Source organism: Delphinapterus leucas, chromosome X, assembly GCF_059928025.1.
Source record: "Delphinapterus leucas isolate spDelLeu-1000000601 "Yukka" chromosome X, BTC_Dleu_Yukka2, whole genome shotgun sequence".
NCBI classification, from domain to species: Eukaryota; Metazoa; Chordata; class Mammalia; order Artiodactyla; family Monodontidae; genus Delphinapterus; species Delphinapterus leucas.
Window position 1 is genome coordinate 112,091,531 of NC_143150.1, and position 23,700 is coordinate 112,115,230.

General features: G+C 42.4%; 1 protein-coding gene across 1 annotated transcript in view; it reads left to right on the forward strand.

Annotated features, from left to right (window-relative positions):
• Positions 1 to 2,035: 2,035 nt before the first annotated feature.
• Positions 2,036 to 23,700, forward strand: part of PCYT1B (phosphate cytidylyltransferase 1B, choline) — a 141,392-nt gene continuing 119,727 nt past the window's right edge. The window contains exon 1 of the mRNA XM_022560462.3: positions 2,036 to 2,397. Coding sequence (XP_022416170.1) covers positions 2,281 to 2,397 — 117 coding nt within the window. The 5' untranslated portion in view covers positions 2,036 to 2,280. The remainder of the gene's footprint in view (positions 2,398 to 23,700) is intronic.

Consider the following 23,700-nt stretch of genomic DNA (forward strand, 5'->3'; position numbering starts at 1 on the left):
AACCACTCGGCTGTGGGGAGAGGGGGATGAGAAGCCAAGACAAGGCTGGGGTAGGATTAGTGGGAATGGAGTTACTTATAGAGCTGACCCTCAAGGCAGTTAGAGGTCTAAATTTTGAGGTTTAAGGACTTGGGCTGATTATGTGTCAGGTACAACTTGGATTTAGAACATAATGTCACTGATGGTTAAAGGTCTGATTTAGGTGACACAATGAAGATGCTCAGGCAGAGACAGCATCTTGTTTCGATGAGATGGGGTGTGGGGGGAGAAGGAGGCATCTGCCTACTTTGACACAGCAAAGGCTGGAGGTGGGGATAAGGGCACAGTCTAGGCTCTTGGGCAAGAGGGGTTTGCAAGGACCCCACTAGCCATCAGGACGCTGCTAAATAGGAACAGGTGAGCATCCCATTCTAGAGAGGGAATTAGAGGACCAATTAGGAACCAAGCTCAGTGGCCCAGAACACAGTGGGGGTTAGGGGGTGAGGTTCTTTCCAACAGATCATGTACAGCCAAAAATAAATAAAATAAGTAAATTTATTTTTTAAAAAAAGAAATGCAAATTCCGGCCCTATCCCAGACCTACTGAGCCAGGTCTTGAGGGATGAATAATTTACATTTCCAGCAAGTTCTCGGGTGACGCTGATGTTGGTGTGGCTGGTCCTGGAGCATACTTGGATGAAAACCACTGCTATAGATTAAAATAAAAGACTTAGAAGCCCAGGGACTTGTCTTAAGAGGATTTCTACCTAGATGTTTTTTCTGTCACTACACCTGCTGCATCCCCCCTGCCCCGCCAAGCCCGCATCCTTCCAATCCCAGCTCCACTGCTTATGAGTTTGAGGCCCTGAGCAATTACTGTAAATTTCAATTTTTCTCACCTGTAAATGGGGATAATGATAAGATTGACCTCTTTGGGTTGTTATGAAGATTAAACAATATCTAGGTAAAGTACCTAGCACTGTGCCTGTGCTTAATAAATGCTAGCAATTACCATGATTTTTTTTTTTGGCCAAGACGCGTGGCTTGTGGGATTTTAGTTCCCCAACCAGGGATGGAACCCGGACCCTCAGTAGTGAGAGCGTGGAGTCCTAACTATGGACTGCCAGGGAATTCCCAAGCCGTGATTTTTATTAATGTTATTTAAAGTGTGATATTTCACTAGAACGAATACCTTTGTGAGCTCTTTTCTTTGGGTGTGTGTCTCCAGAACGCCCTCTTATAAATGGTGGTTATTCCTGGACGATTTAGACATTAAGGCACATCGTCTTTAATACCCCATCTGTGATGTTTCTGTGATTGCCATGAGCATTTGGCTGAGAGCAGGGTGCTTAGGAAATGGGAGCACAGGAATAATAGACCAGCATAAGGAACAGTGTATGGAAGCGCAGACAACAGCAAGACCTCACTGAGGAAACTCAGAATAGCTGGGGAGGAGGAGGAATGGCCGAGGGAGGAAGTAATTGGGGAGGGCAGTCAGAGGTGGGAGGCAGGTTTTCGAAGGCAATCTACCTCCTTCGAAGTTCCTCTCAGGGAAGCCCCAGGGGTAAGCGCCAGGGCTACACCAGGCCTCAGAGGATCTGCCATTGCTCTTGTTGCAGTCAAGGGGGTGAACACTCAGGTGCTCTCAATGAATGCCGTGAGAGGCCCTCCGAGGCCAGGTGGCAATTGTGGGCACAGGGAGTTTGGGCTCAAAAGTGGTTTTGTCTTCAGGGTGACTCCTATTTGGCAAAATTCTGACTACAGCACAGCAAACATGTCAGGGACTTGGTCTTTTTTAGTGGAGGTCTGCTATGTTCTGTCTCGAGGCGTCCTGGGCATGTCAGGACGCGGTTTTTTCTTATCTGGGTAGTGCAGCCGGGGTCCCTAGCCCAGAATGGACCTTTGCAACTGAACTAAACAGGAGAAACAAAAGCAGCAAGTTCGGGCCCCCAGGGCACGGCCCGCCAGCCAATGGGGCCCGGCCGCTCTCCGGCGGAGTGGTACTATTACGACAGTAGCCAACCAGCGCGCTCCATGCAAATGAGGTACTGTATCCCGCACCCGCAGCTCCTGTGCTGTCTGGTTGTTATAGTGATAAACTGAGGCCTTGCCTCTTGGGTTCTTGGAGAAGGAAAGTGGTGGGGGTGGAGGATAACCTCTTTACTTCCCCCTGGGAAGACAGAAAGAAGGGACGAAGAAGGGGGATGGGTGGGGAAGAGAAAAATACGTGACAAAGAAAACATTCTCTGCCTAGGAGGAGACTCTCAGAGGGTGTAGAACTGGAGGCAGCATTCACTGGCCATGCCAGTACTTACCACTGATGCTGAGTCAGAAACAGGTATCCCAAAATCCCTTTCCAATGAGCCTCCCTCAGAAACCATGGAGGAAATCGAGCACACATGCCCACAGCCTCGACTGGTAAGTAAAGACAAAGGATGCAAATGTATGCGTGGCTATGGCACAAAAGAGTTTCAGCGAGGAACTCTTTTATGCGCCCGCAGCCACCGAGGAAAGCGATGCTTAGAGGATTTTCATGTAAATGAGAATAGAGCTACCGCCTAATCCTTCTCAGCTGTTTATACTTAGCTTCTGTAACCGAGCGCTGCTCTCAGCTTACAAAGCATTATTGTATTGGCTGGGTAGGAAACGGGCTGCTTGGGCTATGCTGTGTTTTTGTGCCTTGGGAGGAGGGGATGGGCTTTTATCTTTTAGGTGTATTCTCATCTAAAGATACAGATCCTGTGGTACAATTTAAAAATGGCATTCTCTTCACAAAGCTTGAGACGAGTCCGTTGTTAAGTTCTAAATTTTAGGTAAGGAATGATTCTGTCCTCAATTAATTTTGGTGCCTAATGTCAGTTTTTGAAAAATGAAAACGACATGGAAGCCAAACTTCCCCATTCGTTTGAAAATTTCAAAATAAATAAGTAAAAGGGTTCCTCGGGGATGTGTTTAGAAATAATGTGCATCTTAAATGAATTGTAAACATTTCCGGAGCGTGCTGTGAGGGTTTCTCTTCAAGTAGTGGGAACCTGGAGCAGCTACATTTACTTGGAAAGGGGCTGCATGCCTTTCATAATGAAAGTGTGGAAACGGGCACTCAGAGCTTCCTTGCATCTCAGTTACTGGTATCCCAAATTTCATCAGCTTCTCCACCACTGGTCATGATTCCTTAAGTAAATGTGGAAGGTGGTTCTCAAACACCTCAACGTGTATCCTCAAGGAATCAAAAACACCAAATGGGTGGTGGATTTTCCGTGGCCTGAAGTCTTCGGGAACTTGGGGAGACCTCTCTTTGGACCCTCAAATCCAAGCGACATACTACTTAGAGCTACTCTCTCTCTAGCGATTTCCCTCGAGTTAAAAGGTGCAATATTTTGATTGGCTGTGGAGTTTGACCCTGGGAAGAGGTTTTTTTTAAAGAAGGATTTTGTGATGTAGCATTTTCTGTGAACTCCCAAAATGAGGGCTCACAGATTTCAAGGCCAGTCCATCATGTAACTGTTATTTCTTCATAAGGGTTAATAAGGGTTCAAAGGGAGACTTAGGACAATTTTGTAAAACATGAAAACCAAGAAAGTTACATTAGAGCACCTAGGGCTTTTGTTCAGTATGTTTCTATTTTTAAAGATATATTTTCTTAGGGAAGTTTGATATTAACTGCTCCCCAGCGCTTAAGCCGCTTGCTGAACAACATACACAATGTAGTACCTGTTTCTGATGGGATACAAACCATCCCCATAAGTTTGTTACCAAGGGGTTCCTTTGAGCCACTAAACAACTCTTGCGGGCCTCTCACTGTTGTGGCCTCTGCTGTTGCGGAGCATAGGCTCCGGACGCGCAGGCTCAGCGGCCATGGCTCACGGGCCCAGCCGCTCCACGGCACGTGGGATCTTCCCGGACCGGCGCACGAACCCGTGTCCCCTACATCGGCAGGCGGACTCTCAACCACTGCGCCACCAGGGAAGCCCCACTAAACAACTCTTGGTTAAGCACTGCAAAACAACAACAACAACAACAAACCATTAAAAGCTTGTTATGAGATCACCCAGAATATATATATATATTTTTAAATAAATTTATTTATTTTTGGCTGCATTGGGTCTTTGTTTCTGCGCACGGGCTTTCTCTAGTTGCGGCGAGCGGGTGCTTCTCTTGTTGAAGAACACGGGCTCTAGGCATGCAGGATTCATTAGTTGTGGCACGCAGGCTCAGTAGTTGTGGCTCGCTGGCTCTAGAGTGCAGGCTCAGTAGTTGTGGCACACAGACTTAGTTGCTCTGCAGCATGTGGGGTCTTCCCAGACCAGGGCTCGAACCTGTGTCCCCTGCATTAGCAGGTAGATTCTTAACCACTGTGCCACCAGGGAAGTCCATCACCCGGAATATATTTTTTAAAGTTAAACTCAGTGTTCAGATTTGCGTCACACAACTCCCTGACAGGTCAAGGGCAGGGGAGAAGGTGGCATCTGGTTCCTGTTTGTGTATCATTTCAGTCTCCGGTGCCTACTTCTTTTCCTTCCCTTTTTGCCTTTTAGCTATTCTGCTCCTTGGTTGCTTCTGCCTGAGAGGGTGGGCAGAGGAAATCAAGGGAAGGAAGAAAGTTCAAGTACTTTCTACTTTCACTTGTGACAGCTCATCCTGGAGGTTAACTCCCAGGAACCATACAAAGCTGGCAGTGTTACACCCCCACCTCCCTGCCAGTTTAGAAATGAGGAAACTGAGGTTCAGAGAGGGTAAGCGACTTCTCCAAAGCCACATTGCTTTGAAGGGCTGTAGAGCTGGGATTTGAACACAGAGCTCTATACCTGCAAAGTGGAAGACCTTTCTCCTGCAACACACCTTTAAGTGAGATATATTCTTTTTCCATCTTTTTGGCAGTTCTGGCTTAAAATGTGCGCGTGTGTGTGTGTGTGAGTGTGTGAAGGATGTACAGAATTTGAACTGTTAAAGTGATTGCTTTGATCTACCTTTTATAAAAGTTTCCCATGTTGTCCATCATTATTGTGGTCTATTGAAAATTGGCACTGTTTAAATAGGGGCTGCAACCACTTTATAAACCACTACTAAGTTTTTTGAAGCACCTTTTCTCTTATCAGCAAAATTGGGTCATTGTGGGGTTTTATTCTAAATTTAGATTTACACTTAATAACGAAGGCACATATTAACTACCTGGTAACATAGTTTGTTGATGAAGAGAGTGGCAAGTGAAAATATTAAATTAGGATTTCTTTTTATGTTTTTTAGTAGTTTCTGTTGATCTTTAGCTTTGCTAATATCTTCATATTTCAAATTATATAAATTCTGTTTCTCGCAGTACCCAAACATATTGCCCCAAGTCAATCGTGGGGCCCTCAGAGCGTGGCTGCTCTGTTGCTTAACTAACTTTGGAAAGTGCATGGAAGACTTGAGAGATTCCCCTCCAGAGGACAGGCTCCTTCCCCCACGTGTAACCAAACTTGGATTCATAAAGTTTAGAGGAAACAGGACTCAATAACAAAACATTATCTTAAAAAAAGAGTAGCATTTACCAGAGTGGTTGTGATTGTATTAGCCGAGGCACACACTGGTTCCCCAAACTCACTCTAACTTTACCTAGAGATATGGAAAAGGACATTTCTGGGTAAATAAAGGGACATAAAGCTTTACTGCAAGTCCCAGAACGTGACTTTGTCACTGAATGTCACCCTCTGTAAATACGAATTTTATTTAAATCTCAGCAATCGTGTAAAATGCCCTTTTTTAATGAACCATGCTCTTGATTTAGCCTGGCACTTGAGAAGGTGTGTACAAGTGTCCCTGTCTACATGCATTTGTCTATATATTATTTACAGTGAAGGCTGTTTATTGTGATCCGGGTTAGCTCTGCCCACAGTGATCGAGTACCTACTACGTGCTGAGCTCTGAGCCCTGTGGTACTTTGTGATCCAGAGATTCTAGAAGAGACTGGCACACAAACAGATTGCTTTCATACAGGTTGAGAAGGACACAGCCTGCAAAGGGTTGTGATACCAGGTGCAGTGGGGGCAGAAAGGAGAGAGTGGTGAACTCCTTGACAGCGAGTCCACGTTTGCCAGCGCGATGTTGAGTAGAAACCTGTCTTGTCCTCACCGTATCCCCGGTGTCTAATACAGAGCCTGGCATAGCCCTTTAAGGAAAGGGAGTGGGAAGCTGGCATATCTAAATACACAGGACTTTAAAGCAATCTATACTTTAGACCCTTGTAAGTAGCAAATTGATAAGGATATTGAGGATACAATGGAATCATGTTCAAGGGGGAACTTTTCTGGAAGGTATACCTGTAGGTTTTCCACCTGCCTTTTTTTTTTTCTTGCAGTACGCGGGCCTCTCACTGTGGTGGCCTCTTCCGTTGCGGAGCACACGCTCCGGACGCGCAGGCTCAGCAGCCATGGCTCACGGGCCCAGCCGATCCGCGGCATGTAGGATCTTCCCGGACCGGGGCACGAACCCGTGTCCCCTGCATCGGCAGGTGGACTCTCAACCACTGCGCCACCAGAGAAGCCTTCCACCTGCCTTTTTTTTTGTTGGAAGAAAATATAAGAAAGGGTAAATAGAATTAAATAACACTGATAAAGAAATTAGAAAAGAAATAGAAAATTGCCTAGGTTTTATGATAGAGCCTTGGAAATGAAAAAGGGCTGGTTCGATATGCTACGTTAGCAGGAGTTCATTTTGGACTTTACTTCAAAGTGGAGCAGTGCCAAGAGACTGCTGTCTTGCAGAAGGTGCATTACGTTCGTTGGGCGGTAGGGCACTCACCCGCTAGTGCTCAAAAAGATGACCAGATTTCCAGAGACATCCTTGGCTTCCTTTACTAGCCTCGCCACCTATTTAGCTACTCAGATAGCATTTTAAAAGCGAGATACTTACTGTGCTACGTCAGTGAAAATAAACAACCATGAGCTTCTTGGGCATTTACTGTGGTCGACTGGAATTCTGCCCAAGGTTATTATTAGACATCTTCCTGCTGGTCTTGTTCCAAATGCAACATCCATTTCTTGCAGTTTGATAATAGTCGGGCATATTGAGCATGGGATCAATGAATGCGTTTCTCCCATTCTTTTAAGTTTATTCTTTCACTATCGCTCCAAACCTCCTACTCCAATTTGCTTAATGCTGAACTCCTTATGGAGGGTATTAATATAAATCAAATATAAGAAGACAGGTCTGTTCTTTGTTTTATTTTGGCATTTGAGCATACAGAAATGGAAAGGGTGTGTCCTCATTCAGGCAGTGAGGGGGATTTAAAGTATTCAGTGACGCAGGGCTTTAGAAGGGAACTGAGAGAAACCTCAGCCCCTGACCAACGATCCACAGTTAGCCAGCTGCTTAGAAACTTCCACACACAGCAAGGCACCAGGTGCTGTGGAGAGAAATAAAAGAAATAATCCAGAGCCCCTGCCCTTGAATATCGTTTTCATTTAACAGGAGGCAGTGGTTTGGTAGGTGGAAGCATGCCAGGATGCTGAAATCCCTTAAGAGAGCTTTTTTTTTTTTTTATAAGTTTGGCTTTAATATATTGGGCTTTCTACAGCATTTAAACTATATTTTATCCATTGAGCAGAAGTACCTCACAGCAGGGGGACTTCCCTGGTGGTCCACTGGGTAAGACTCTGCGCTCCCAATGCAGGGGGACCGGGTTCGATCCCTGGTCGGGGAACTAGATCCCACATTGATCATGCATGCTGCAACTAGGAGTCCGCATGCTGCAAGTGAAAGATCCCGCAACTAAGACCTGGCACAGCCAAAAAAAAAAAAAAGTACATCACAGCAGGGAGTACCGCATTATCCTGATCCCCAAGTTAAGACAAGTCCCTGCATTTGAAGAAAAGATGCAGCTTGCTGATCCCCGAACATTTTTGGATATGGAAAGGATCAGTCTATTTCTGAGGGGATCTTAAGCCCTCAGCTGTGAGTGGCACACTCCAGCTGCTACAGTAACGCTGTCCAGTGGAAATACAATGTAATTTAAATTTTTCTAGTAGCCACAATTTAAAACGTTTTTCTAAAAGGTGAAATTATTTTCAATAATACATTTAATTTAATCTGATGTATCTCAAATATTATCATTACACATGTAATCAATATAAAAATGATTAATGAGGTATTTTATATTCTTCATACCAAGTCTGAAATCTGGTGTGTCTATTACACTTACAACACATCTCAGTTCAGACTAGCCAATTTCAAGTGCTCACTAACCACATGTGACTTTAGAGGGAGCTCAGACACCTGCCCAGGCCTGTGGAGGATGAGCTCTGAGAAGCCACAGTGATAAATACATTTCATGTTGCATAGCACACGTGTATGTATTTACTCAGAACTAAAAAAAAACAAAAACCTTCCTTTACTTCATATTTTACGCTCACTTTCTCTGCTCTCCTGTTCTTTTTTTTTAGTAATCTACATGAGAATTAATAAGTTTGAAGTTAGGGGTGGGGTAGTGGAGAAGGAGAGTACTGGATGGATGTGGGAGACTTTAAAGGAGGTAAATGCACCAGGATTTGTAACTGAGCCTGAGGGCAGGCAGTAACAGGGCGAGTCAGTTTTCTGGCTGCAGTGGGTGGGTGCCACCCCTGAGGTGGGAGCATCCGGGAATAGCAGTTTGTGAGAGTTAATGTTGGGGATACCATGGGGACTTCCATTTGAAGGTGTCTAGTTAATGTTTGGTTTTGAAACTCAGAAGAGAATTCTGAGCTGGAGATGTTGATCTGGGAGACATCAGCATGGAGGAGATGGAATTGGAATCGAGGTAGTGAAATCGATGGGAGCGAAATTAGTCAGTTTCTGGACTGATGGAAGAAGTGGATGGAAATGGTTAACTAGCAAGAGTGCCTCAGGATAATCCTACTATGGGGGCAATTCTAGAAAATAACTGACCCTGAGCCATCCTATCAGGTTCTTAGAAGGAGTAAAATCGAAGGGCTGTAATTAAAGCTATTAGAAGGCTCCTTATATCTGTCTGTCTCTACATGAAATTTGGTTAAATCAATCTACTTTATCCCAGAATCTTTCCAGGATGTAACCCTGACGAACACCATTTAAAGAGCCAATAGAGGAAGGGTCATGAAAAGAGCACAGACATCTCAAATATCTGGGAGATCAGGGGTACCAAGGGCAGGGTAAGTTCTGTGGAGGGAATATCCAATAGAACCCAATGTAGCAGGGAGATCATATGAGATAATAAGGGAAAGTTTCCTTTGGATTTAGGAAGAAGAGGTCAATCATGATGTTTCAGTGAAATGGTGAAAACAGAGGCCAGATAGGTTGAAGAGCATTTAGGAGGTGGGGAAGTAGAAGCTTGAATGAGAGGAGAAGCATCTAGAGTGTATAGGACCCAAAGGTGGATAAATAAGGGTTTAAGATTGAGAGAAGCTAGCCTTTCTCTCCTCTTCTTTTTTTACTTCCATACTTCCCTCTAGCCTTCTTTCCTTCCGTCATCCAGGATGTCAAAGCTTCTGGTTGGCTCATTCTTTTAAGATGGTACCTACTTGCAGTTAAATATGAATGGGACAGAGCCAGTGGGAGAATGTGAAAATGATGGGGAAAATTGATGAAGGGAATGACCCTTAGACTGGAGATGTTGGGATCCAGTGCACAAGACGAAGAATTGGCTTCACGTTGGTAAAGAGATACCTCTCCCACTGTCTTGGCAAAGAAGCTGGTAAGGATGTTTTGGGTTATAAGGGGAAGGGTATAGAAAGTCGAAAGCCTCCCTTATCTGATAGCCTCTGTTTTCTCTGTGAAGGTGGAGGCAAAGTCATAGTGACTTGGTTCTGATAGGTGCAGAAGTGTAATTATGGGACAACCTGGGAAATCGGGTCCAACCCCAAGGTATTTCCTCTCCACTGGCCTCCAGGCTGGGGTAGAGGCAGTAGGGGAAGGTGGAAAGGCTGAGTGATTCCTCATGAGAGATGTGGTATTGATGAGCAGAGATGGATCTGTTCCTTTATGGCCTCTGGGGCTCCATACCAACCCCCAAATCAAGGCAGATCCAGATCTGTAGCCCCAGGGGGAACCGGACTGACCTACAGTGAAAGGGCTGGATGCTGGGAAGACAAGTAGGCTGCAGCTTAGTCTCTGCTTGCTGGAACCCACAATCTCATTCCAACATCAGTTTTGCCATTGAATTAATTATCGTGTGAGCTTCAGCAAATCACTTCTCCTCTCTGGACCTCAATTATGTGACCCACTATGGTTCCAGTTTCAAGACTTTTCCAGTTCCAAGACCGTGATTCTAGCTTCCATAGCCGCGGAACGTTCTTCAACACAGTGTGCTCTGTTTGACCTGAGGCTCGTATCAAAACTCAGGGCTACCCCACTCCTCACCTCCCTTTGTTTTATCCATTTAGAGTAAAAACAGGTTGAATGATCTTATGGCAAGACACACTAGCAAAATATGCATAACAAATGTTCACAAAATACTTTGGAACTTTATATTAATGTCATACAAACCACTTTTGCTGTCTTCCACTTTATTCTTCATATGCTTCTGTGTTGAATCTCTTTTTAATGTGAACAATAGCCTCCCAATTTATCTACTTAATAATACTGAAGTTCAAAATACTGGGTTTTCCACATGAAAAGGTGCTCAGCATCACTAATCATTAGAGAAATGCAAATCAAAACTACAGTGACGTATCACCTCACACCAGTCAGAATGACCATCATCAAAATATCTAGAAACAGTAAGTGCTGGAGAGGGTGTGGAGAAAAGGGAACCCTCCTGCACTGTTGGTGGGAATGCAAATTGATACAGCCGCTATGGAGAACAGTATGGAGGTTCCTTTAAAAACTAACAATAGGGCTTCCCTGGTGGTGTAGTGGTTGAGAGTCCGCCTGCCGATGCAGGGAACATGGGTTCGTGCCCTGGTCCAGGAAGATACCACATGCCGAGGAGCGGCTAGGCCCCTGAGCCGTGGCTGCTGAGCCTGTGCGTCCAGAGCCTTGCTCCACAATGGGAGAGGCCACAGCAGTGAGAGGCCCGCGTACCGCAAAAACAACAACAACAACAAAAAAACTAACAATAGAATTACCACATGATCCAGCAATCCCACTACTGGGCATATACCCTGAGAAAACCATAATTCCAAAGGAGACATGTACCACAATGTTCATTGCAGCTCTACTTACAATAGCCAGGACGTGGAAGCAACCTAAGTGTCCATCGACAGATGAATGGATAAAGAAGATGTGGCACATATGTACAATGGAATATTAGCCATAAAAAGAAACGAAACTGGGTTATTTGTAGTGAGGTGGAATGGACCTACAGTCTGTCATACAGAGTGAAGTAAGTCAGAAAGAGAAAAATACCGTATGCTAACACATATATATGGAATCTAAAAAAAGTGGTTCTGAAGAACCTAGGGGCAGGGCAGGAATAAAGACGCAGACGTAGAGAATAGATTTGAGGATAAGGGGAGGGGGAAGGTTAAGCTGGGACGAAGTGAGAGAGTGGCACGGACATATGTACAGTACCAAATGTAAAATAGATAGCTAGTGGGAAGCAGCCTCATAGCACAGAGAGAGCAGCTTGATGCTTTGTGACCACCTAGAGGGGTGGGATAGGGAGAGTGGGAGGGAGGCTCAAGAGGGAGGGGATATGGGGATATATGTGTACATATAGCTGATTCACTTTGTTGTACAGCAGAAACTAGTACAACATTGTAAAGCAGTTATACTCCAATAAAGATGTAAAAACAAAATACTGGGTTCTCTTTGCGGTATAGCAGTATGGCGTTGAACTCCAGGGGCCTTTTTTAACTGATGCTGCCCATCTAAGAATCATATTTGGGATTCAAGACCAACAGTGGGTCAGGCCATAGTCCTGCAACTCCTGCATCTTTTGCTGGTGCCCATACAAAGCTTCTCAGTGCTCCTTAGTGAAATAAATGTAGAAAGGTTTATTCCATCTGATCACTGGAGGCACGATGAAAAGGAGAAAGCAAGGAGGGTAGAAAAAACTAAGTCATTGCAAAATAGGCCTATTTTCTTCCAATAATTTCCCAGGTAACAGCCTCTGCCTTGCTAGGATCTGATTACGTGGTGCTGCCCTCAGACCATAGCATTATTGTTTTAACATTCCTACCTTCCTCTTTATCCCAGCATGAACCAGGTTGTGTGGGAGGCTGGGGAAGCTGACCGTGCTCGGGGATAAAGAGACAGTTTAGCACTCAGCAGTCTTGAAGACACACTTGAAAATACAGTGATTAGAAAAGAAAGCAGCAAACCCTGGTAGTGCGCACCTGTGTAATAATGTACGGGGCTAGCCTGTGGATTCATTTTCATATCATCTCCTCCTTCCTGACAAAGTTTTTGACTTGGCGATTTTTGTTTTCTACTCAGTAAGTCATGCACACTGAACCTGATGTCAGTGTAAAAGGATGCTGAGGGCTATTTAAACTGGCATTTAAGAAAAAGAACAACAACAACAATGATAATAGGTTAATAGGAGCATCATGAATGGTGTGTGTGGCCCATTGGCAACCAAATGTTGTCAAAAGCTTGCTCCTGGTACTCATGGGCTTCTGTGCTTCATCTCTAGTGGGCCTGAGATTGTAGGCACAGTCACATAATACTAAATTCTGTTATACCTTCAGATGGTTTAGTTATGAGGTCATTGTTCTATAGTGACTTCAGGACTAGAGGTCTCACTCACTTATTTTCCTCCGTCGGCAAATGAGGGAATGGAACAACTGGTTATGATGCATACTGTGTTAGGCGCTGTGCTGGCTGCTTTCTATGGGTTATCTTGGTTAACCAGGCTGCAGACCTGTAAAATAAGAATGACTATTCCCCACCTTATAAATAAGAAAACCAAGCATTCAGTAATTCCCCAAAGATCAAACACTAACTCATAAAGCTGGGATTTAAATTTCAGTTTGTCTGACTTCTAAAGCCTTCTGTTGCCACTACACACAGTTCTCCCACATAAATGAGCCGAGAACCACCTGCTCGAGCTCCCAGGTGATTCAGAAGCAAGATGTGTTTGGATGCACTTTGAGAAGTGCTGTATTTAGCTCTGCCATATTACATTTTCTGCTTTGGCACTACGAGTGGAAACAGATCAGATGTCTAAGCTCTTTGTAGTAAATTTAGAAATTCAAAATAAATATATTTGACCCAGCACTTCTACTCCTAGGAAGGTTGTACATATGACCACCAAAGACTAGTATTAAGTTGTTCTTAGCAGCATTTTTCATAATAACCCCAAAGTGGAAACTACCCAAATGCCCAGCAGAAGTAGAATAAATAAATCGTAGTATAGTCACACAATGTCACCCAGCAATGAGAATGAAGAACCTACAACCACCTGCAAAAATAAGGATGAATTTCACAAACATAATATTGAATGAAAGAAGCCAGACATGAAAGAATATACACTACACCATTCCATTTCTATTAAATATTTTAAAAGTAGGCAAACTAATCTATGATGTTAGAAGTCAGGATAGTGGAAGGAGCACAGGATGGATGCTGGCAGTGGTTGGGTACTTGATGCTATATGTGTTCAGCCTGTGAAAGTTCACTAAGTCGCACACTTAGGATATGTGCACGTTTCTGTATGTATGTTCTTTTTTTTAATTTTAAAATTTTATTTTTTATACAGCAGGTTCTTATTAGTTATCTATTTTATACATATTAGTGTATATATGTCAATCCCAATCTCCCAATTCACCCCACCACCACCATGCCCCCCGCCACTTTCCCCCTTGGTGTCCATATGTTTGTTCTCTACATCTGTGTCTCTATTTCTGCCCTGCAAACTGGTTCATCTGTACCATTTTTCTAGGCTCCACATATATGTGTTAATACATGATATTTGTTTTCTCTCTCTGACTTACTTCACTCTGTATGACAGTCTCTAGATCCAGCCATGTCTCTACAAATGACCCAATTTCGTTCCTTTGTATGGCTGAGTAATATTCCATTGTATATATGTACCACATCTTCTTTATCCGTTCATCTGTCGACAGGCATTTAGGTTGCTTCCATGACCTGGCTATTGTAAATAGTGCTGCAGTGAACATTGGGGTACATGTGTCTTTTTGAATTATGGTTTTCTCTGGGTATATGCCCAGTAGTGGGATTGCTGGGTCATATGGTAATTCTCTTTTTAGTTTTTTAAGGAACCTCCATACTCTTCTCCATAGTGGCTGTATCAATCCACATGCCCACCAACAGTGCAAGAGGGTTCCCTTTTCTCCACACCCTCTCCAGCATTTGTTGTTTGTAGATTTTCTGATAATGCCCATTCCAACTGGTGTGAGGCGATACCTCATTGTAGTTTTGATTTGCATTTCTCTAATAATTAGTGATGTTGGGCAGCTTTTCACGTGCTTCTTGGCCATCTGGATATCTTCTTTGGAGAAATGTCTATTTAGGTCTTCTGCCCATTTTCTGATTGGGTTGTTTGTTTTTTTAATATTGAGCTGCATGAGCTGTTTATATATTTTGGAGACTAATCCTTTGTCTGTTGATTCATTTCCAAATATTTTCTCCCATTCTGAGGGTTGTCTTTTCATCCTGTTTGTAGTTTCCTTTGCTTTGCAAAAGCTTTTAAGTTTCATTAGGTCCCATTTGTTTATTTTTGTTTTTATTTCCATTACTCTAGGAGGTGGATCAAAAATGATCTTGCTGTGATTTTCGTCAAAGAGTGTTCCTCCTATGTTTTCCTCTAAGAGTTTTATAGTGTCCCATCTTACATTTAGGTCTCTAATCCATTTTGAGTTTATTTTTGTGTATGGTGTTAGGGAGTGTTCTGATTTCATTCTTTTACATGTAGCTGTCTAGTTTTCCCAGCACCACTTATTGAAGAGGCTGTCTTTTTTGCATTGTATACCCTTGTCTCCTTATCAAAAATAAGGTGACCGTAGGTGCGTGCGTTTGTCTCTGGGCTTTCTATCCTGTTCCATTGATCTATATTTCTATTTCTGCCAGTACCATGCTGTCTTGATTACTGTAGCTTTGTTGTATAGTCTGAAGTCTGTGAGCCTGATTCCTCCAGCTCCGTTTTTCGTTCTCGAGACTGCTTTGCCTATTCAGCGTCTTTCATGTCTCCATACAAATTTTAAGATTTTTTGTTCTAGTTCTGCAAAAATGCCATTAGTAATTTGATAGGGATTGCACTGAATCTGTAGATTGCTTTGGGTAGTATAGTCATTTTCACAATATTGATTCTTCCAATCTGAGAACATGGAATATCTCTCCATCTGTTTGTGTCATCTTTGAATTCCTTCATCAGTGTCTTATAGTTTTCTGAGTACAGGTCTTTTACCTCCTTAGGTGGGTTTATTCCTAGGTATTTTATTTTTTTTGTTGCAATGGTGAAAGGGATTGTTTCCTTAATTTTTCTTTCTGCTCTTTCGTTGTTAGTGTATAGGAATGCAAGAGATTTCTGTGCATTAATTTTGTATCCTGCAACTTTATCAAATTCGTTGATTACCTCTAGTAGTTTTCTGGTGGCATCTTTAGGATTCTCTATGTATAGTATCATGTCATTTGCAAACAGTGACAGTTTTACTTCTTCTTTTCCAATTTACATTTCTTTTATTTCTTTTTCTTCTCTGATTGCTGTGGCTAGGACATCGAAAACTGTGTTCAATACTAGTGGTGAGAGTGGACATCCTTGTGTTGTTCCTGATCTTAGAGGAAATGCTTTCAGTTTTTCACCATTGAGAATGATGTTTGCTGTGGATTTGTCGCATATGGCCTTTATTATGTTGAGGTAGGTTCCCTCTATGCCCACTTTCTGGAGAGATTTTATCATAAATGGGTGTTGAATTTTGTCAAAAGATTTTTTGCATCTACTGAGATGATCATATGGTTTTTCTCCTTCAATTTGTTAATATGGTGTATCACGTTGATTGATTTGCGTATATTGAAGAATCCTTGCATTCCTGGAATAAACCCCACTTGATCATGGTGTATGATCCTTTTAATGTGCTGTTGGATTCTGTTTGCTAGTATTTTGTTGAGGATCTTTGCATCTATGTTCATCAGTGATATTGCCCTGTAGCTTTCTTTCTTTGTGACATCCTTGTCTGGTTTTGGTATCTGGGTGATGGTGGCCTCGTAGAATGAGTTTGGGAGTGTTCCTCCCTCTGCTATATTTTGGAAGAGTTTGAGAAGGATAGGTGTTAGCTCTACTCTAAATGTTTGACAGAATTCGCCTGTGAAGCCATCTGATCCTGGGCTTTTGTTTGTTGGAAGACTTTTAATCACAGTTTCAATTTCAGTGCTTGTGATTGGTTTGTTCATATTTTCTATTTCTTCCTGATTCAGTTTTGGCAGGTTGTGCATTTCTAAGAAATTGTCCATTTCTTCCAGGTTGTCCATTTTATTGGCATAGAGTTGCTTGCAGTAATCTCTCATGATCTTCTGTATTTCTGCAGTGTCAGTTGTTACTTCTCCTCTTTCATTTCTAATTCTATTGATTTGAGTCTTCTCCCTTTTTTTCTTGATGAGTCTGGCTAATGGTTTATCAATTTTGTTTATCTTCTCAAAGAACCAGCTTTTAGTTTTATTGATGTTTGCTATCGTTTCCTTCATTTCTTTTTCATTTATTTCTGCTCTGATCTTTATGATTTCTTTCCTTCTGCTAACTTTGGGGATTTTTGTTCTTTTTTCTCTAATTGCTTTAAGTGCAAGGTTAGGTTGTTTATTCGAGATGTTTCCTGTTTCTTTAGGTAGAATTGAATTGCTATAAACTTCCCTCTTAGAACTGCTTTTGCTGCATCCCATAGGTTTTGGGTCGTCGTATCTCCATTGTCATTTGTTTCTAGGTATTTGTTGATTTCCTCTTTGATTTCTTCAGTGATCACTTCGTTATTAAGTACTGTATTGTTTAGCCTCCATCTGTTTGTATTTTTTACAGATCTTTTCCTGTAATTGATATCTAGTCTCATAGTGTTGTGGTCGGAAAAGATACTTGATACAATTTCAATTTTCTTAAATTTACCAAGGCTTGAATTGTGACCCAAGATTTGATCTATCCTGGAGAATGTTCCATGAGCACTTGAGTAAAATGTGTATTCTGTTGTTTTTGGATGGAATGTCCTATAAATATTAATTAAGTCCATCTTGTTTAATGTATCATTTAAAGGTTGTGTTTCCTTATTTATTTTCATTTTGGATGATCTGTCCATTGGTGAAAGTGGGGTGTTAAAGTCCCCTACTATGAATGTGTTACTGTTAATTTCCCCTTTTATGGCTGTTAGTATTTGCCTTATATATTGAGGTGCTCCTGTGTTGGGTGCATGAATGTTTACAATTGTTATATCTTCTTTTTGGATCCGCCCCTTGATCATTATGTAGTGTCCTTCTTTATCTCTTGTAATAGTCTTTATTTTAAAGTCTATTTTGTCTGATATGAGAATTGCTACTCCAGCTTTCTTTTGGTTTCCATTTGCATGGAATATCTTTTTCCATTCCCTCACTTTCAGTCTGTATGTGTCCCTAGGTCTGAAGTGGATCTCTTGTAGACAGCATATATATGGGTCTTTTTTTTTGGCGGTACGTGGGCCTCTCACTGTTGTGGCCTCTCCCATTGCAGATCACAGGCTCCGGACCCGCAGGCTCAGCGGCCATGGCTCACGGGCCTAGCTGCTCCGCGACATGTGGGATCTTCCCGGACCGGGGCGTGAACCCATGTCCCCTGCATCGGCAGGTGGACTCTCAACCACTGCGCCACCTGAGAAGCCAAGGGTCTTGTCTTTGTATGCATTCAGCCAATCTGTGTCTTTTGGTGGGAGCATTTAGTCCATTTACATTTAAGGTAATTATCGATATGTATGTTCCTATTCCCATTTTCTTAATTGTTTTGGGTTCGTTTTTGTAGGTCTTTTCCTTCTCTTGTGTTTCTTGCCTAGAGAAGTTCCTTTAGCATTTGTTGTAAAGCTGGTTTGGTGATGCTGAGCTCTCTCAGCTTTTGCTTGTCTGTAAAGGTTTTAATTTCTCCATCAAATCTGAATGAGATCCTTGCTGGGCAGAGTAATCTTGGTTGCAGGTTTTTCTCCTTCGTCACTTTAAATATGTCCTGCCAGTCCCTTCTGGCTTACAGAGTTTCTGCTGAAAGATCAGCTGTTAACCTTATGGGGGTTCCCTTGTGTGTTATTTGTTGTTTTTCACTTGCTGCTTTTAATATGTTTTCTTTGTATTTAATATTTGACAGTTTGCTTAATATGTGTCTTGGCGTGTTTCTCCTTGGATTTATCCTGTATGGGACTCTCTGTGCTTCCTGGACTTGATTAACTATTTCCTTTCCCATATTAGGGAAGTTTTCAACTATAATGTCTTCAAATATTTTCTCAGTCCGTTTCTTTTTCTCTTCTTCTGGTACCCCTATAATTCGAATGTTGGTGTGTTTAATGTCCCAGAGGTCTCTGAGACTGTCCTCAGTTCTTTTCATTCTGTTTTTTTTTATTCTTCTCTGCAGTAGTTATTTCCACTATTTTATCTACCAGGTCACTTATCCGTTTTTCTGCCTCAGTTATTTTGCTATTGATCCCTTCTAGAGTATTTTTAATTTCATTTATTGTGTTGTTCATCGTTGCCTGTTTCCTCTTTAGTTCTTCTAGGTCCTTATCAAATGTTTCTTGCATTTTGTCTGTTCTATTTCCAAGATTTTGGATCATCATTACTATCATTATTCTGAATTCTTTTTTAGGTAGACCACCTATTTCCTCTTCATTTTTTAGGTCTGGTGGGTTTTTATCTTGCTCCTTCATCTGCTGTATGTTTCTCTGTTTTCTCATTTTGCGTAATTTACTGTGCTTGGGGTCTCCTTTTCGCAGGCTCCAGGTTCGTCATTCCCGTTGTTTTTGGTGTCTGTCCCCAGTGACTAAAGTTGGTTCAGTGGGCTATGTAGGCTTCCTGGTGGAGAGGACTAGTGCCTGTGTTCTGGTGGATGAGGCTGGATCTTGTCTTTCTGGTGGGCAGGTCCACGTCTGGTGGTGTGTTTTGGGGTGTCTGTGGCCTTATTATGATTTTAGGCAGCCTCTCTGCTAATGGGTGGGGTTGTGTTCCTTTCTTGCTAGTTGTTTGGCATAGGATGTCCAGCACTGTAGCTTGCTGGTCGTTGAGTGAAGCTGGGTCTTAGTGTCGAGATGGAGATCTCTGGGAGATTTTTGCCGTTTGATATTACGTGGAGCTGGGAGGTCTCTCGTGGACCAGTGTCCTGAAGTTGGCTCTCCCACCTCAGAGGCACAGCCCTGACTCCTGGCTGCAGCACCAAGAGCCTTTCATCCACACTGCTCAGAATAAAAGGGAGAAAAAGTAGAAAGAAAGAAAGAAAGAGGATAAAAGAAAATAAAATAAAGTAGATAAAATAAAATAAAGTTATTAAAATAAAAAATAATTATTAAGAAAAAAATTTGTTAAAAAGTAAAAGAAAAAAACCAAAATGCACGGACAGAACCCTAGGACAAATGGTGAAAGCAAAGCTATACAGACAAAATCTCACATAGAAGCATACACATATATACTCACAAAAAGAGGAAAAGGGGAAAAAGTAATAAATCTTGCTCTCAAAGTCCATCTTCTCAATTTGGGATGATTTGTTGTCTATTCAGGTATTCCACAGATGCAGGGTATATCAAGTTGATTGTGGAGATTTAATCCGCTGCTCCTGAAGCTGCTGGGAGAAATTTCCCTTTCTCTTCTTTGTTCGCACGGCTCCCGGGGCTCAGCTTTGGATTTGGACCCGCCTCTGCCTTTAGGTCACCTGAGGGCGTCTGTTCTTCGCTCATACAGGGTGGTGTTAAAGGAGCAGCAGCTGATTTGGGGGCTCTGGCTCACTGAGGCCGGGGGGAGGGAGGGGTACGGAGTGCGGAGTGAGCCTGTGGCGGCAGAGGCCGGCGTGACGTTGCAGCAGCCTGAGGCGCGCCGTGCGTCTCCTGGGGAAGTTGTCTCTGTATCCCGGGACCCTGACAGTGGCGGTCCGCACAGGCTCTGGGGAGGGCAGGTGTGGATAGTGACCTGTGCTTGCACACAATCTTCTTGGTGGCGGCAGCAGCAGCAGCGTTAGTGTCTCATTCCCGTCTCTGGAGTCTGCGCTGATAGCCGCGGCTCGCACCAGTCTCTGAAGCTCCTTTAAGCAGCGCTCTTAATCCCCTATGTAGAACAGTATGGAGGTTCCTTAAAAAACTACAAATAGAACTACCATATGACCCAGCAATCCCACTACTGGGCATATACCCTGAGAAAACCGTAATTCAAAAAGAGTCATGTACCACAATGTTCATTGCAGCTCTATTTACAATAGCCAGGACATGGAAGCAACCTAAGTGTCCATCAACAGATGAATGGATAAAGAAGATGTGGCACATATATACAATGGAATATTACTCAGCCATAAAAAGAAATGAAACTGAGTTATTTGTAGTGAGGTGGATGGACCTAGAGTCTGTCATACAGAGTGAAGTGAGTCCGAAAGAGAAAGACAAATACCATATGCTAACACATATATATGGAACCTAAGAAAAAAAAAGGTCATGAAGAACCTAGGGGTAAGACGGGAATAAAGACACAGACCTACTAGAGAATGGACTTGAGGATATGGGGAGGGGGAAGGGTAAGCTGGGACAAAGTGAGAGAGTGGCATGGAGATATATACACTACCAAATGTAAAATAGATACCTAGTGGGAAGCAGCTGCATAGCATAGGGAGATCAGCTCGGTGCTTTGTGACCACCTAGAGGGGTGGGATAGGGAGGGTGAGAGGGAGGGAGATGCAAGAGGAAAGAGATATGGGAACATATGTATATGTATAACTGATTCACTTTGTTATAAAGCAGAAACTAACACACCATTGTAAAGCAATTATACTCAAATAAAGATGTTAAAAAAAAATATATATATATATATATAGTGCTACTCCCTTCTGGCTTGTAGAGTTTCTGCTGAGAAATCAGCTGTTCACCTTATCGGAGTTCCCTTGTATGTTATTTGTCATTTTTTCCATTGTTGCTTTCAGTAATTTTTCTTTGTCTTTAATTTTTGTCAATTTGATTACCTTGTGTCTCGGCATGTTTTTCCTGGGGTTTATCCTTTATGGGACTCTATGCACTTCCTGGACTTGGGTGGCTCTTTCCTTTCCCATGTTAGGGAAATTTTTGACTATCATCTCTTCAAATATTATCTTGGGTCCTTTCTCTCTCTCTCTTCTCCTTCTGGGATCCCTGTAATGCGAATGTTGTTGCGTTTAATGTTGTCCCAGAGGTCTCTTAGGCTGTCTTCATTTCTTTTCATTCTTTTTTCTTTCTTCTGTTCTGTGGCAGTGAATTCCACCATTCTGTCTTCCAGGTCACTTATCCGTTCTTCTGCCTCAGTTATTCTGCTATTGATTCCTTCGAGTGTAGTTTTCATTTCAGTTATTGTATTGTTCATGTCTGTTTGTTTGTTCTTTAAGTCTTCAAGGTCTTTCTTAAATATTCCTTGCATCTTCTTGATCTTTGCCTCCATTCTTGTTTGAGGTCCTGGATCATCTTCACTATCATTATTCTGAATTCTTTTTCTGGAATGTTGCCTATCTCCACTTCATGTAGTTGTTTTTCTGGGGTTTTATCTTGTTCCTTTCTCTGGTACATAGCCCTGTGCCTTTTCATTTTGTCTATCTTTCTGTGAATCTGTATGTGTGTTATTATTTAAGATTAAGTTTAAAGATATTCTTATCACTGTAATAGGGAGAGAGTATGCTCCACCACAGATTTCCCATTTGCAAACAATTCTGGTGATCTAATAGGTAACACTCTAGGGAAGAGTATCAGATCCTACCTACAGTTACAGCTCGTGGCTGCTCACAGAGCTTCAGTGCGCTCAGTCCTTCCAGGAGTCAGTATACCCAACCCCAAAGAGAATGTAGGTAAGCCCTTGAACTAAACTTGCCTTATATCTAGGACCAGTCCAGCCCTAGTCAGGTAATCTGTGAATTAAAATCCATGGTGCCCAATCTATATGTGTTGTCTAACAATGGCCTGGCTTCATGGTTTGTAGGCTCAGAAGGAAGTGGTTGGAATTGGTTAACTAGCAAGGGTGCCTCAGGATAATCCTGCAAATTGCAGAAAAGCTGACCCTGAGCCGTCCTATCAGGTTTTTAAAGGGAAGGAAAATGAAGAGCTGTGGTTAAAGCAATTAGAATCCTCCCTGTATCTGCCTATCTCCATATGCAATCTGGTTAAATTAATCTACTTTCCCCTACAGTCTTCCAGGATGTTACCTCGAAAAACAACATTTAGAGAGTCAATAGAGGAAGGGCCATGGAAAGAAGACAGAGAGGTATTTCTCAAAAAGGTGGGAGATCAGGGTCCAAGAGCAAAGCACCTCGTTGGCAGGTACAGTTACACAGGTTTTCCATATATTTTTTTTTTTTTTTATTAAAGAAGTCATCCAGTTTGCAGAACCAGTCTTTGGAACATCTTTCTTTGGAAAATCTTTCTTCATTGGAACATCTTTAGTGGCTCAGAAAAAAAGGGTTTTATTATTGAAATAGAATCTAGCAAATACCTCAAGCTGAGACATGTTAGAAATATCTGTACTTCCACCCAACTGTATAGCAAACCTCCCACACTGCATAATTTGTTCTAATGCTTGTTTTTTCCAGTCTTCAGCAATGTTTTCTATATGTCTTCCAAATATATTTGCTGACAAAGGAATGCATTTTTGTTTCACATCAAGTTTTTTCTACACATTAGAGCAGCCAGTTTTACTGTGACTTGAAGAGCAGGTGTTTCTGCAATGAGACTTTTGGTTTTTCTCTATTGAATTGTAGCAACTCGGAAAAGGCTTCTAAACATTTATCATTTATGGAACGTTATTTTGTGAAGTACAGGATTGAGTATCACATCTTGAAATGTTGCTGAAAAACATCAAAGAGATTTGTCTGCATGTTCTGAATGCTTCATTTTTAAGTATCATGGTAATTACAATAGCTTCATACCATCATTAGCTAATATCTCAAGGTACAATATATGCTCCAGGTGAAGTTTAATGCTAATAGCACATATTTCAAATAGTCTTCTTTGCGATCATTTTCGTTTCAGCTGTCTTTTTGTCAAATCTAATGAGGCCATTATTGTTCACACCTGATAATGTGGCTGCTGCAGAACGTATGCAAAGAGTAGAAAGGTCAGCTTGGCCACTTTTTTGGTGTTGGTTTGTGCTTATGGTATCTTTACTTTCCTATTTCATTGCAGGAAATGTTTTAAGCCACCTGCTGATCTTGTGAGCATTGGTTTAGTTAAAACTAGGTAATATAATGCACAAAGGCACTCATATAGGCCCAGATGAACTGTATTTTACTGCAGTAAGCCGAAAGTAAATGAAAATATCAGGGGACCCAGGCCACCCTTCTCTATTGTAACGACTTGCATTCTTCCTTTGAAACACCTTGTAGACTTTATGTTGACAGAGATGGGGCACCAGGGTAATTTTGGAAATTATAGGTGGTTGTTAGTAATCCTTCCTTTCTTGTTTTTTTTTTTTTTTTGGTACGCGGGCCTCTCACTGTTGTGGCCTCTCCTGTTGCGGAGCACAGGCTCCGGACGCGCAGGCTCAGCGGCCATGGCTCACGGGCCCAGCCGCTCCGCGGCACGTGGGATCTTCCCGGACCGGGGCATGAACCTGTGTCCCCTGCATCGGCAGGCGGACTCTCAACCACTGCGGCACCAGGGAAGCCCTCTTGTTTTTTAACATGAAAAAATA